General features: G+C 43.0%; 2 protein-coding genes across 3 annotated transcripts; both read right to left on the reverse strand.

Moving 5' to 3' along the window:
- Positions 1–201: 201 nt before the first annotated feature.
- On the reverse strand, positions 202–8,067 carry katnb1 (katanin p80 (WD repeat containing) subunit B 1). 2 transcript variants are annotated; one of them, XM_058400542.1, is made up of 20 exons: positions 7,797–8,067; positions 6,833–6,898; positions 6,516–6,646; positions 6,301–6,418; positions 5,383–5,483; positions 5,226–5,267; positions 5,044–5,127; positions 4,825–4,940; positions 4,496–4,564; positions 4,033–4,183; positions 3,361–3,536; positions 2,980–3,122; positions 2,821–2,871; positions 2,673–2,731; positions 2,410–2,589; positions 2,168–2,317; positions 2,010–2,086; positions 1,037–1,111; positions 744–860; positions 202–572 (listed from the first exon to the last, which is right to left on the reverse strand). In XM_058400542.1, the coding sequence occupies exons 2-20, from the start codon at positions 6,870–6,872 to the stop codon at positions 437–439; spliced, it is 2,016 nt and encodes a 671-aa protein (XP_058256525.1). In that variant the 5' UTR covers positions 6,873–6,898; positions 7,797–8,067; the 3' UTR covers positions 202–436. The 2 variants fall into 2 exon arrangements, with proteins under 2 accessions (XP_058256525.1, XP_058256524.1); XM_058400541.1 differs by lacking the exon at positions 7,797–8,067 and adding an exon at positions 7,689–7,792.
- A 1,564-nt stretch (positions 8,068–9,631) lies between these two features.
- Positions 9,632–14,907, reverse strand: tmem208 (transmembrane protein 208). Its single transcript, XM_058400545.1, has 6 exons — positions 14,699–14,907; positions 12,078–12,173; positions 11,936–11,989; positions 11,604–11,740; positions 9,928–10,012; positions 9,632–9,828 (listed from the first exon to the last, which is right to left on the reverse strand). Exons 1-6 carry the CDS (start codon positions 14,702–14,704, stop codon positions 9,691–9,693), a joined length of 516 nt encoding a protein of 171 aa, XP_058256528.1. The 5' UTR covers positions 14,705–14,907; the 3' UTR covers positions 9,632–9,690.
- Positions 14,908–14,957: the final 50 nt, after the last annotated feature.

The following is a 14,957-nucleotide window of genomic DNA, read 5'->3' on the forward strand; positions in this document are numbered from 1 at the left end:
GCATGCATACAGTATGTTCTAGAAAATGTTCTGTATAAAACAAGTGACCTTTTCTTTTTCTACATAAAGTCTGTAATACCATATGGCCAAAAAAAGGAAGTGAGAAACTAATGAACACTTGAAACAGCATTATTTATTTACAAATTAGAAAATAAGAGTTTATTTGAAACAAAAAATATATACTTGACCTGTATATAAAAGGAATCAGAGAAAGAAATAAATCTAGCGAACAAAAGCAGGTTTGTGAATATGAAATAAAGAGCATGTTGCCTAACTTCATTATGTAAAGTGTTTATGAAGACTAGTCGTTTAGCCGAGCAGACTGTATGCTGAACTTCCTCCTCAGTCACGTCATGGTGAGTGTTTTACCGAGTAAGAGCTTCCCAAGACCGCTGTGTGTGGGATATGGAGCGATAAGGAGAGTTGATGATGTGCTTCAGTAGTCCAGCGGAGCCATGAGGAGCTGCAGTTCTTTGAAAGTACTGCCATGTCGACCCACGTGCTCTGCACGGTTCTTCACTATGTTGCTGAGGTTCTTCAGCTGCTTGTAGCACGCCTTACACTTCTGAAGCCTGGGAGCACGTATAGAACAGCAGATGGTGAATATTATATAATATGAAGTGATGGAATAATATGAAATGTTAAACACTAACCACTGTGAAATGTACAAACGAGCTTTTTTGAGGACTAGTTTAGTAAGTGACACAGTGACGTGTAGAATTGTTAAGGGGCATTACACAAACCTCTCCTCTCGTGTAATATCCACTCCAACAGAGGGGGGAGCGGTTAGCGTGTCCGAGATTAACGGCCAAAAGCGCTTCAGAATTAACTTCAAAGACGTGCATCCGGTCTGCATGTAACTAGATAACAGAGAGAAGAGGAAGGACAGAGATCAGGAAACAGTGAACTGCAAAATTGATTAATAAATCCCTTAAATGTTATGTTATTGCCTTATATAATCATTTATCCTGCATCACTGTCCAAGTTTCAAGAAGTGAGAGCACCCGAGCTGAAGGAAGGAAGTTGTGACACTCACCTTTCATATTTACTCTGGAGTAGCTCCTCGAGCTGAGGCAGAATGGTCATGCATGTGTCCAGTTTCCAAAGTGACCTAAAGATTCAGATTTGAGGTGTCCAGTTTCTTACCATCACTAGCAGTACTAGTAGACATAGTAATACTTAACCAAGTCAAGAATTCTTGGCACTGTCGGTAAAGGTAAAGATGTCATTTAAAAAATACTAAATCCATGGTTAATTCAGGGTAAAGAAAGCTAAACTTTAATTGCAGTAAATGTATTCCAAGCAATAAAAAACAGATCCACATGTGCCATAGACCTATGACCACTTTGACCAGTATGACCGTATAGGTCTATGACATGTGGATCTGTTTTTTTATTGCTTGGGATACATTTACTGCAATTAAAGTTTAGCTTTCTGGCATATTTTCTTTAAGGTCTATCCATATAGACTCCATGAGCAGCTTTCAAAATAAAAATCTGTGTCTCTCTAACAAGAAACTCCAACTGGAACATTCCAGCAGGTCCAAATGTCTGCATGAGCATGAAAATGGTTTTAAGATCAATGACTCAGGCATATGTCGTGATCATCCCAACCCCCTGTCCTAAACCCGGGGTAAAGTGAAATGGTCCACCCAGGAGGATCTGAAAAGTTTTACTAATAATCCAAGCCAGATCTCCATCCAGAATGTTTCATTTTAGCGGGAAGAAAACTGAATTGGAATGCTAGTTGCACTGATAAACGTTATCACTATGGCAACCAGAAGTAGCATACGAACGTCTACTGACGATGTCATATCACAGCGACTGGAGACTTAGAAGGCAGCGGAAAAAAATTGACTACATGTCTGATTTTTATGACCTTTTTATTCTTTAGGGGTGCCAATAATTCTGAAGATGACTGTAATATCAAAATAGTGATGATGAATGTTCTGGAATGAAGGTGAGATTTTACACCAATGTGTGTGTATGAGGTCGTAGGTGTATGCTTACGGTTTGAGGTTGATTATATTGAGGATGTCCACCACGATGGACAGATCGTTCATGGACGTCGCGGAATCGAGTGATAACTGAAACGTGAAGCAGTGTTTCAGAGCAAATCTCAGACAGGTGATCTTGTGTATACTGTATGTCAGAGGTGTAAGTCTTACCTTGATGTCTCCCCCAGCCCAGAGAGACCGTACAGTGTCCAGGTTTTTGTTTCTGCTCGTCAGCATCACACACATGGTGCCGTGTCCTTTTCTGATCTGAGTCAATGCCTCCTCGTCGGCGGTGACGCTGCTCTTTCCGCTTCGTCCGGGCTGGTTTACACAAAGACACACGTGACAGACTCGCAAAACACAGAAATTTTGTGAAACATGGAAGACTCATGGAAACAGAAAATTGCTCTTACTTGTAAAATGTCCCCGAAAATAAGGCTGAGTGGCTCGACAAGTGTGGATGGGCTAACGGCTAAGCTGGGTTTGACTTTGGACGTTGTGACAACGTGCCTCAAGACTGAAGACGTTGCCACGGAAACCGGCTCAGACGAAGCGGTGGTCACTACCGTGGAAGAAGTGGTGGGGGCCTTCGACTGAACAGACACGTACAAATGAAATTTCGCAACATCGCAGAGCTGAGAAATACATTTAGCTTTGATATTCTTCAGGAACATACTTGAGCTGGCAACGTAGTCATGACTTCTTCAGCTAAATGGGGCTTCGCCTGGAAACTTTCTAAAATGGATACAGAACTGTTAGAAAAAACAGGAGCAGCATCATCAACACTACATACAGCCTTCGACAGGAAGCACAAAGAGTCTCACCATCCACAAAGGGTGCAGGGAACGGGTCACTCCTTTTGGGAGGGGTTCGTGCTGGGCAGAGAAAACCAGACACACAGAGAGAGAGCGAGAAAGAGAGAGAGACTGAGAGATACATTGGTAAATTGCCAAAAAAAAAAAAGTAAAATGTAGTTGTCTTACAGATAGCATTGTGGGGCTGAAATATCTCTTTATAATCATCCGGGTTTGTGATTTCTGCTTTGCTCTCCTCATCACGCTCATCCTCACTGCTGGGGCTCCGCCTCTCACCCTCACACCTGTCTCCATCTGCACTCTGTTTCATCCTGCAGACAGAATCTCAGCTTAAAAACATGGAGATATGTTATCACACATACACCTGAAATGTGAATCACTTATATGAATCACTTATGTGAATCATGTATTAACCTAATCTATTAACACCCCCACAGAGTGCGTATATCGTAACTTATCTTTTTTTTTTTATAATTAATAAAAGGATAATCATCTTAAATCTGTATGGCTATGAGGTATGTCTAGGCACAAAAGAGTAATGAGACGAACGTCTGTCTGCTGCACGACGTAGAAGGACGCTCATAGTTGCGCCTTAGCGTCACTGGTATAGGAATGGGAGAGGCTTGTGGCTTGCCAGTTTGTTCCTGGACAGCTGCGGATTTCTTCACTCGGTCCAGATCCACGACATACAAGCTCACGTTCATCAGGCTGCACGACACTCCGATCTACCGAGGACAAAATGATCGATGGAGAAAGAGAGCAGACATTTAAACACCCTTTTAATGATCAAAAGGGTGAAAGGCTAGTAAGCTCACTATATTTTGAACTCTAATGGCTAGTTAACGCCTTGCCTCTGTCACAGGCACTGCATTGTATTCTGTCATATTGTTTCTCAAACAGAAGCCAAACTGGTCAAATTTACCACCAAAACCTGCAGACCATTTAGCAGAGGGAAATGTAAGAATCAGAATGTTCAACAGTGACATTAGCTAACCTGCTAGCTATACTGCTCATGAGCTGTTTCAGTACATGACTCCTAATTTACAGTGTTTTATTTAGATATTTAACAGTAACCTATTCATATTATACACTTCAATCTTCAACATGTTTTTTTTTTAAACAGCATGCTGCATGCTGACACTATCAGTCATCCCACAGACTTCTAAATACACGCATATAAACTTCCCTGTAAGAAATGAGAACTCTGAGTGAGTTACTGACCATTTGACTGCTACAGATTGCAAAGTCGACCACTTTGCCCCAGCCTACAGGGACCACGTCAAAGCAGCAGTCCGGCTCCCAGCCATACACACGCAGCGTGTCATCCGAGCCGCTGTATAAACAACCACCATCAGGACTGAACAACAGACACCTGAGAGAGAGAAAGAGAGAGAGAGAGAGAGAGAGAGAGAGAGAGACAGAGAAACGGAAAGAATAATACAGAGAGAGTGAGAGTGGGAGAGATGCACAGAGAATGGCAGAGAGGCAGAGCGAGAGAGAGAGAGACAGAGAGATAGAGTGAGAGAGATGCATAGAGAGTGGCAGAGACATAGAGAGGCAGAGAGAGAGAGAGTGAAAGAGAAAGAAAGACAGAGAGAAGGGGAGAAACAGAGAGAGATCAGATTGATATTGCACTTTTTCCCACTTCAAGCGCAATACGGCATCTACAGATCTAGATAATAACCTTCCGGATGTTTCCCCCTCTGATGAACCGACCATCTTGAATTTCTCCAGATCCCATAACTTTATGGTCCTGCCAAAAACAAACGGTCAGTTATAAACCGAAGATGTGGACACAAAGCTCATAGTATGCAAATTACCACAGATTTGCTTTTCCTGAAAGAAATACACAGTGTTCACTCTGACCCCAACTTCCCAAGCTGGGATATGTGAAGAAAGAATTTCACTGTGCTGTAATGTATATGTAACAATAATAAAGACTGATGATGATGGATGAAAAGGCAAAGGATTGTTCTTCATCGGTTCTCAGATTAACTCAGTTACAGCCACTACCTGTCAGTGCTCCCAGAAGCCAGAAGGTACTCGTTTGGGTGAAACTGGACGACGGAAACCCCTGAGGTGTGTGCTGTGAATTCTGTGATCATCTTCCCAGCCGTTAAATCCCAAAGCTAGAGTAGGGAAAAATCAAAGACAGAGAATTATAATATATGTAAAACATCACCCGAGGTGAGTGTAGGTGTTAAATAAAAGCATCTAGATGTTAATTCATGCCTTTATTGTGCTGTCATCACTGGCTGACGCAAGCCACTTTCCATCAGGGCTAAAAGCCAGACAACGCACTGCTTGAGTATGACCCTGTATGTAGAAAAAAGTACATAAAGATACTTAGATAGATACTTACACTGCCTAGAACACGATTACAGCATCACCCACACAGGAAAAGTTTTACTCACCTTATACCTGAACACACACCCTTTCCTCCTCACATCCCATAACTAGAAGAAACAAAACACTTTATAAAGTACAACACACAAACATTTTTATTCTTTTGAGAGTCATAAAGTTGACAGGTGAAAGGACACATGGGAAATGTGTGCATCATATCGTCACCTTAATGACGGTATCCATAGAACCCGAGGCCAAGTATTCCCCAAATGGGTGAAAGTCAACACTGCAGATATTAGCCTTGTGACCGGTCAATGTCCGAAATACTGAAAATAAACATAACACCACAGTTAAAAACACACACACGCACATTTATATACGTATATAGACACACACACTCTCACCTCGCAGAATCGAGCAGGGGTACAGGTGTGTGCAGGATGGAGCAGGGGTCCAGGTGTGTGCAGGATGGAGCAGGGGTACAGGTGTGTGCAGGATGGAGCAGGGGTCCAGGTGTGTGCAGGATGGAGCAGGGGTACAGGTGTGTGCAGGATGGAGCAGGGGTACAGGTGTGTGCAGGATGGAGCAGGGGTACAGGTGTGTGCAGGGGTCCAGGTGTGTGCAGGATGGAGCAGGGGTACAGGTGTGTGCAGGATGGAGCAGGGGTACAGGTGTGTGCAGATGTGTGCAGGGGTCCAGGTGTGTGCAGGATGGAGCAGGGGGTACAGGTGTGTGCAGGATGGAGCAGTAGTCCAGGTGTGTGCAGAGGTCCAGGTATTTGCATGATCGAGCAGGGGTCCAGGTGTGTGCAGGTGTGAGCAGGGGTACAGGTGAGTGCAGGTATGAGCAGGGGTCCAGGTGTGTGCAGGATCGAGCAGGGGTATAGGTTTGAGCAAGATCAAGCAGGGGTAAGGGTGTATGTAGGTGTGATCAGGGGTCCAGGTGTGTGCAGGTGTGAGCGGGATCGAGCAGGGGTACAGGTGTGAGCAAGATCAAGCAGGGGTCCAGGTGTTAGAAGTGGTCTAGGTGTGTGCAAGTGTGTGCAGGTGTGACTAGGGGTCCAGGTGTGTGTAGGTGTGAGTATGGGTACAGGTGTTCTTATTTAAGTAGAGTTCTGCTCTAAATAAAGGGCACAAAACTCACTTTTTGCAGCTTCCAAGTCCCAGACCCGCAGAGATCCTGACTTAGATCCAGCTACCACCTGCTCCTCTGAGGTACTGAACTGGACACATTCCACAGGGGTCGTGTGGCCCGTCAGACTCTACACAAACGGACACAACAATATCAGCTCGTGGCAGAAGGGAAATGCCTCCAAAACAAAGTTAAAAGACCCATCCTTCAGCACTTATGTCCTCTACCATAATGCAGTTTGGTTTGTTGACAGCCCAGATGTTGACTCTGCAGTCCTCCCCTCCTGTAGCCAGCAGGCGACTTGATGATTTACCCAACACCAGGGAAGACACATTACTCGGGTGGGCCACCATATCTTCTATAGCACAGGAAAAATGTTCAACATGAATAAAACCTGTAGTGCTGCATGATAAACTCTCCCTCAATCTCCCTTAAACATATTATTCATTCGATTGACCAAATATTAAAACCTGCAAAACACAACAGAACCCGGCTGTTCGACTCTGACCGAGGACACGGTGAAAAACGCTCAAACAATACTCACGCAGCTTCCAGGAGATTTTTTTGACGTTTGATGCAGCCATAATTGGTCAATACGACAGCAACCTCCCTGTAAGATACAGAAATACATCAGACCAGACGTGAACAAACTGCCTCAGAGTCATCAGGAAGAAAATCCATCATGGGATGATGGGTGAGCACCCAAACAGTTCTTTGATTCAGATCAAGTGTCAGAATCATCTCTGGTACAGATCATCTGTTTTCTTAACTGACTGGTAGTTTATCTGACTGGTTGTTATCCAACTGGTGGTTTACCTGACTGGTGGTTTATCTAACTGGTGGTTTTTACAACTGGTGGTTTTTACAACTGGTAGTTTATCTGACTGGTGGTTTATCTGACTGGTGGTTTATCTGACTGGTGGTTTATCTGACTGGTAGTTTATCTGACTGGTAGTTTATCTGACTGGTAGTTTATCTGACTGGTGGTTTATCTGACTGGTGGTTTATCTGACTGGTAGTTTATCTGACTGGTAGTTTATCTGACTGGTGGTTTATCTGACTGGTGGTTTATCTGACTGGTGGTTTATCTGACTGGTGGTTTATCTGACTGGTAGTTTATCTGACTGGTGGTTTATCTGACTGGTGGTTTATCTGACTGGTAGTTTATCTGACTGGTGGTTTATCTGACTGGTGGTTTATCTGACTGGTAGTTTATCTGACTGGTAGTTTATCTGACTGGTGGTTTATCTAACTGGTGGTTTATCTGACTGGTGGTTTATCTGACTGGTGGTTACTGTGGATAAGCCAAAACCCAGCTACGTTACAATGGCTAATATTCTACTACACAAATTACTTACAGCAACAAATAAAACAGTTAAGACGGTACAGTGAGCTTTTACCGGATTTACTAAACTGGATCCTGTAAAGAAGACATTCAAACACCATCCGATTTCATCCAGCTAACGTCACTTACTGCCTTGTTTTGTTTGTAGCAACTCAGGGCTTACCTAAGAACAGCGTTTCTGATTGGTTCCTCCCGACATAGAAGCGACAAATCAGCTGTCAGAGTCTTGTGCGTTGACCAGGGAACTTACGGAAAAACCTTGCTGGTGTTTCTATTGCTCGGACAATATGGTTAGACGGTAAACTAGTCAATACTACTTCACTCTGCCCGGGTGCGTGTCGGTGGACATGGCAAAAAGACGGGGAAAAGCAGGATAGTAGTAGCGGACATGATAACCCGTTGCTTCGAAACTCAGAACCGGCACCTGATTGGTTCAGTCAAAAACACGTGACCAAAGAGGCGCAAAACCCTGCGCCATGTTTAGAAGGTCATTTAAGGTTATAGTGTTTCGAGTTAGTTACAGTGATTAACGACACAGCGGTACTCTATTAAAAAAAAAGTATGTGCACCCCTGATCACACACCTAGGTTTGTTGACCATTCCAGACTCGTTCCCCTTTCCTGTTATAATGAGCTATAAAGGCTTTCCACTAGATGTTGGATTGTGGCTGTGGGTATTAGTGTTCATTCAGCTACAGGAGAATTAGTGAGATCAGACACACATGTTGGGATGTTAAGGAGTCTCCAGTTCATCCCAAAGGCTTTCTCCAACCTTCATCTCCACACCATGTCTTCATGGAGCTGCTTTGTGTCCAGATCTGAATCCCAATGAGAATCTGTGACAAAAAACCTGGGGCAAACAGCATATCTTACCCCATTAGATTTAAAGCTGTTTTGCAGCAACAATGGCTTCTACCAAATACTATTGTGAAGATGGGGAACCTAAGGTCCTGGAGTTCCACCTACCTGAACATCGTCTCAGATCAACTACACCGAACGTTGTTCCCTAATGTCAGTGTCTTCTTTCAGCAGGATGATGCTCCCTGACCTACTGCAAACATGGTTCAGGTACAGCTTGAGGAACATGACAGAGTTCGAGGTGTTGACTCTGCCTCCAAATTCCCCAGATCTCTATCTGATCAAGTATTTGTGTGATGTGCCGGACAAATAAGTCTGATCCTCAAAGGCTCCACTTCACAACTTACAGGATCTTCTGCTACAGCCTTGGAGCACATATTCAGAAGCGCTGTGGAGTCCAGGCCTCAGAGTCGGAGCTGTTTTGGTGGCACTAGGAGGAACTACACTATAGTAGGCAGGCCGTTTTAATGTTACTGCTTCATCCTTACAAATAAATAGTGAAATAATCCTCCACAGAACAACAGCTTGGTACGTTAAGGTAACTAAACAGCATACCTAAGGATAAAGTGCAGAAATAAATATTTAAAAAAATGCAAATATGCTGTAAACGTGTAGAGAGAAAGAAGGTAAAAAATACAGCAGTATTATTTTTTTTTTTTTGCAAAGTTTGGACCAATTTCGATTTGTTTAATAAGAAAGAAGAAAAATAAAAAAATATAAGAGATTCTTTTGGTTCTGTTTCCTGCTGAGGGCCACCAGTGTGCTCAGAGTATATTCCACAGATATTTCAGCACTTGGGAACACATGCTTGGCAAATCATTCCTATCTTATGATTTCCTAGCAGCATGTCAATGAAGCCAGTTGCCTCACAAATAATAGCAATATTTTTGACATCACCATTTTTTTTAATAAAATCAGACCTACAGACAGAGCGAATGACCTCATACGAGGTGATTTTTTACTTTTCCAAGCAACATTCCGTGCTCCTCTCCCTGGAAAACGTCTTTACCCAGGAAATGGCTACACATTTCTCCATTAATATTAACTCGTAAGAAAAAAAAAAAGAAAATAAGTAGGAAAGGGAATGTTGAGCAAAAAAAGAAAGAAGATATAGTAAGAAATTACATGGACTTCTCTCACATAACAAATGAATGTTGTTTTATTTTTATGATGAAGATAAAAATAAAAGTAAGCTGTGAACTAGAATCGCTTCATCTGTCGTCTTTCCTGTCGTTTCTGCTTCTTCTCGTTAACCTCCTCTGCGGGTGCAGAAGAGTCGGCCGAAAACCAGGGACCCAGGAAGTTTGTCCAGAGCAGATGCGCAGCTCGAGCGGGTGCCTGAACGAGGACAAGATGAGAAGAGACAGTTAGAGTGAAAGGAAACAGTTTTTTTTGTGCTTTACTTAAAAACCTAAATCATCAAAATTTGTGTCTTACCAGAAGCCAGAGGTACCAGAAATAGAAGGAGAGGGTGCTGAGAACCTGGACTATAGCGGTCAGCAGGATAACGTCTTTAAGGTGCCTGCAAGGAAACACAAATAAGTTCACTTGTGTGTGTGTGTGTGTGGTATGAAAAATCTAATTGATACACACTGTGGTCCCAAAAGAGATTTGGACACCATTTACATCAGAGCAGAAATGAGCAAGATTTTTGATGCTATTGTGTGGATGAACTGGAAGTTTTGTTAGTGGAAACTTGAAGTTCCACCAGAAACTGGATGATTCCAGGCTCAGATGATGTCAAGACTAAACTCTATAACTGTGATCTGTAGCCAAGCCACAACTGAGTATCTAAATACTGTGTTGTCTCCATGTTGGAACAGTGTATTAATTATTTCTGGGAAATATTTTTTCTTGGGACATGTGCTTGTGGTGTCTAGTGTTTAAAATCAATACCACGTGATTAGACTAGATGTTTTCTAATGCAGTCAAATTCACACGTGTCCAAATACTTTTGTATTTCCTTTTCTTTTTTGCATTTATGTCAACCCTAGGGAAAGTTATAACATTTAAAATACTGATCCGTTCATTTTCGATAAGCTCAGACTCCAGCGACTTGAGCACCAGTGACCAGATGTGGTCCAGCAACATGACAAAGTAGACAAAAACTGAACTTTATGCAAATATGGAGTGAATTGATGCAGCAACTACCAAAGGTAGTGAAGACAGTTTGTTTGCACCTGATCCATGGTAAAGAGCACACACTTCTGCATCTATGAAGCAGAGAAACACTGCAGAATTTTATATACACATTAAATCTCCCTCAAGAACGGTTCATTTTAGCGGCATGTTATTGCTATTATTGAAATGTTATTATGGCAACCAGTAGTAGAAACATTTGCAATATCACACAAATAGGCCACTGGGGGGCGCTGTTCATGGTTTTACACTAAACACCAGCATACATCATGTACAATCAGGTTTAAAGTAAATCTTCTGCTGATTCTTTGACTTAAATGTATCTGATGGACCATTCAGCCCTCCCGAAATTTATATGACTGTGAATAATATGCAAACTCCACTAAAATAAACCAACACTGGTGCCACGTTGGTGCTAAAATTTGAAATCCGTACATAATGCTTGTACATAGCTTCTACCTGCCAATCAGTTGGAGCGAGGCGGAGCTTAATGTATTCACACTGAGTTAAATTGGCAATGTGTTGTGGTGCCACATTTGATAAAAGTCATCTACAAACAGCTCAGAAATGTGTAGACGATTTTAGGTTCTTCTAGCCTGAAATGCACACTGTGACTGTTTCTACATCATCTGCCTGCATCAAGGTGGCAGATCTTCCCTGGCGTTCCCTGCTCTGATGCTTCAACTAAAAAATCTGTTGGCGTCAGGTCCGATGTCCGAACAGTTCACCAAGAAACCCAACTTAAGCACACAGGCAGAACCAGACCATCAACACACCCTTTACTGAATATTCATATAGCTTTTATGGATTTGAACTGAGCTCTACCTAAAATGTTAGTCTACCGATCAGAAGGTCTTGGCTTCAAATCCCAGCAGCACCAAACTGCCCATGCTGAGGCAGCTTTAAGAAATGAGAAACGAGTTAAAAGCTGCTCTGGATAATGGCATCTGCCTAATGGTTTTGTTTTTACTCACTCTGCCATGCCCTGCTCCATGTTCAGATCTATTCCTCCGTCCAGTAACGTGCCGTTCTCAGCGAATGCTGGTTTCGCCATCGTTGCCATGGACCTGTAGCTGCCAACATACACCACCAGTGCGAACAACAAGGGGATCTGGAATAAAAACACATTAGCACAATCAATGCCATGCCCAAACTCTGGATCAGGGCTCAGTATTGGGTACTGAAATCTGAAGATGTCTGAAGAATCAGAAACAAATAAAGTACATGGATTGTCATGGAAACTCCTACGGTGTTCTTACTAGCCACTTCTACTAGACTTCTTGAAGCCAAAGCGGTGTGCACTCACCCATGTCCAAAAGGAGAGGTCATAGAAAATTAGATTTGCCGCTATGTACACGGTCTGAAAGTAGGAAAGAAACGAAGTGAGTGAGAAGAAAATAATCTGAGGATCAGATATTGGGGTGGAAAGCATGGCACAGGGGTCTTACATTAGCTCCTATAATGACTCTGGTGTAGAATTTCAGTGTCGCCTTGTTCTCCTCATGGATTTGCTTCTTGCCTTTGGTTCCAACCTTTCCTTTGGGCTGTAGAGGAAAAATAAACACACAGAAGTAAATAACCGGAGGCAACTATGAGGTCTGTTTAAATGTACTAGAGGAAACAAAAGTTTGATCCAGTTTAATTATATAGCACTTTTAACAACAGACACTGTGACAAAGCGGTTTTACTGAAATCTAGATCTAAAGTTTTACATTTGAACAAATCAGAGGTGACAAGAAGAGGAACAAAGGGAAGAAAGGGCTATTTTCAGCACTCCTCTGTTCCCAGGGCACACTGTGTTAGTTCTCATGTTAAAGGACCAAGCCATCATTAGAAAGCCTTCATCCTGCTGTTTAAAGGAAGCAGTAAAAGTGGACATCTTTGGGCTGTTTAAGTATCTGGAGCATCAGTATTCATGGGTCTCAAAACAGCCAAAAGGTAAGACCTTTCTTCAGAAACATCCGAGTCTCATGGTGTTTTGAGGAATGAAGACTATTCCATGTGAGAAATTAAAAATGTCTTACAAAGACGTGGAATACTTCCTTTACTGAACAGCACAAACCTCTGCGAATAACTGTTCAGGAGGGTAAACACATCAGAGCCTCCAGTTTGAGAAACAGATGCCTCACTTCTCCTGTAACCAGCTGCTTTATTAAATACTACCTACAAAATTCCAGTCTCATCTTCAGCTGTGAAGAGGCGACTCTTGGGTACAGAGTTCCATAGAAAAAGCTGTTATCTGTGACTGGACAATACATAGAAAATGTTCACAGACACTGGACAGAGGATGATTGAGGGGGGCAGGGAGTGCTGTGGACAGCCATCTTAAAGGTTTGAGGTGTTTGGATCATAGAAAAGAACTAATGAGTCGATGAAGGAGGAGAAGAATGACACTCCATTTCACAAGGTCATGCCTCAACTGGATCCTACAAGAGAACAATGCCCTAAACTACTGCTCCAAATTACCCACAACCTACTTAGGGAAGAAGCAGTCAGTCAGCTTCTTAGCCAGCGCTGTCACTCAACCCTAACATGCTGATGTGACAGCAGCCTGACCGGATGGTACAAAGCTAATCCCACATGTGGGAGGAGCTACAGGAAGCATGGAGTGACATGTCTGCCGATTATCTCAACAAACTAAAATGTCAAATGATTTACAAGTCCTTATTTGAATCTTATCAACATCTCAACTATACTTTTCATTCATTTTATAGACTAATTTATTACTAAAGATTTAATTCTTCTTCTTTCGGCTTTTCCCTTCAGGGGTCTCCACAGTGAATCACTACTCTCCACCTATCTTCTGCATCCTCAACACTTACACCCACTAGCTTCATATCCTCATTTATTCCATCCATATACCTCCTCTTTGGCCTTCCTCTTTGCCTCCTGCCTGGCAGCTCCATGTCCAACATTCTCCTACCAATATACTCACTCTCCCTCCTCTGAACATGTCCAAACCATCTTAATCTGGCCTCCCTAACTTTGTCCCCCAAACGTCCAACATGAGCTGTCCCTCTGATGTACTCGTTCCTAATCCTGTCCAACCGTGTCACTCCCAAAGAGAACCTCAACATCTTCAGCTCTGCTACCTCTAGCTCTGACTCCTGTCTCTTCCTCAGTGGCACTGCCTCTAAACCATACATCATGGCCGGTCTCACCACTGTCTTGTACACCTTCCCCTTGATTCTCGCTGAAATTTTTCTATCACACAGAACTCCCGACAGCTTTCTCCACACATTCCAACCTGCCTGCACTCGCTTCTTTACCTCTTTCCCACACTCTCCATTACTCTGGACTGTTGACCCCAAGTACTAAATTAATAAATTACATAAATTTCGAACAGTAGTGTACACAAACTTGTATGGCCAAAAGTATGTGCACCCCTGACCATCACACCCAGTTGAACATCCCTTTCCAGATTTAGTCCATCCTACACTGTTAGATTAAGCTTCTCTTCTGGAAGGCTTTACACTGGATGTTGGATTGTGGCTTGTGTTCATTCAGCTAAAAGAGCATTAGTGAGATCAGACACTGATGATGGGATGGAAAGGAGACTCCAGTTCATCCCAAAGGTGTTGAGTGGGGTTGAGTCAGAGTCAGAGCTCTGTGCAGGACACTCCAGTCCTTCCACTTTCTCCAGCCTTCATCGCCACACCATGTCTTCATGGAGCACAGGGACACTCTCATGCTGGAACAGGGTTTGGGAAACTGAAATGCTACAGCACACAGAAGCATCCGATACAATCGTGTGCTTCCGAATTAGTGTTAAGAGTTTGGGGATATGGGTGTGATGATCAGGAGTGCACATCATAGGGAACCCCTCCACACACACCCCACCCCACCCCCCTCGCGCACGCATACGTGTAAATCAGAGCAGCCAGTTGACCCACCGGCATGTCTCAGGTATGAAGAGAGTAAGAAAACCGACACGGACAAGTCAAAAACAGTAGAGAATAAAAGTCAGTAGATCTGCGTCTGAATAAACTCACAGTGACTACTACTTCTGATGTTTAAGCGGTGCTGGTCTAGCCGCTACACACAGGCAATTAAAGACGTATATACCTACCGCCATTTCATTCACTCCGTCGTTCCAGGGCTGCGGTTATTTCCGTGGTAGAATATCCGTTGCTTTTGTGCATTTACGACCTTATTTTAAAATGAATATTTTACGACCTCAACGAGATCATGTAATGAAGTAGTTCATGCAAAAAATTACACATCAGCGAAAACAAAAAACACGCTGTTCCGGCGCGTGGAATCTACGTGAGCATAGCTGTACCGCGGTTAGTTGACGCTGTGAAAAGTTGACGTGTTCGTTTCGAAAT

Source organism: Hemibagrus wyckioides, linkage group LG10, assembly GCF_019097595.1.
Source record: "Hemibagrus wyckioides isolate EC202008001 linkage group LG10, SWU_Hwy_1.0, whole genome shotgun sequence".
In the NCBI taxonomy this organism is placed as follows: Eukaryota; Metazoa; Chordata; class Actinopteri; order Siluriformes; family Bagridae; genus Hemibagrus; species Hemibagrus wyckioides.

Excerpts from the sequence above, each read along its gene's own strand:
- katnb1 (XM_058400542.1), bottom strand. The coding sequence starts at position 6,872 with ATGGCTGCATCAAACGTCAAAAAAATCTCCTGGAAGCTGC. Across the intron at positions 6,647-6,832 it reads AAAAATCTCCTGGAAGCTGC|AAGATATGGTGGCCCACCCG; the intron begins GTGAGTATTGTT and ends CCTGTGCTATAG. Across the intron at positions 5,268-5,382 it reads CTATGGATACCGTCATTAAG|TTATGGGATGTGAGGAGGAA; the intron begins GTGACGATATGA and ends TGTTTCTTCTAG.
- tmem208 (XM_058400545.1), bottom strand. Across the intron at positions 11,990-12,077 it reads GAGTCATTATAGGAGCTAAT|ACCGTGTACATAGCGGCAAA; the intron begins GTAAGACCCCTG and ends TCCTACTTTCAG. Across the intron at positions 10,013-11,603 it reads ATGGAGCAGGGCATGGCAGA|GCACCTTAAAGACGTTATCC; the intron begins GTGAGTAAAAAC and ends GTTTCCTTGCAG.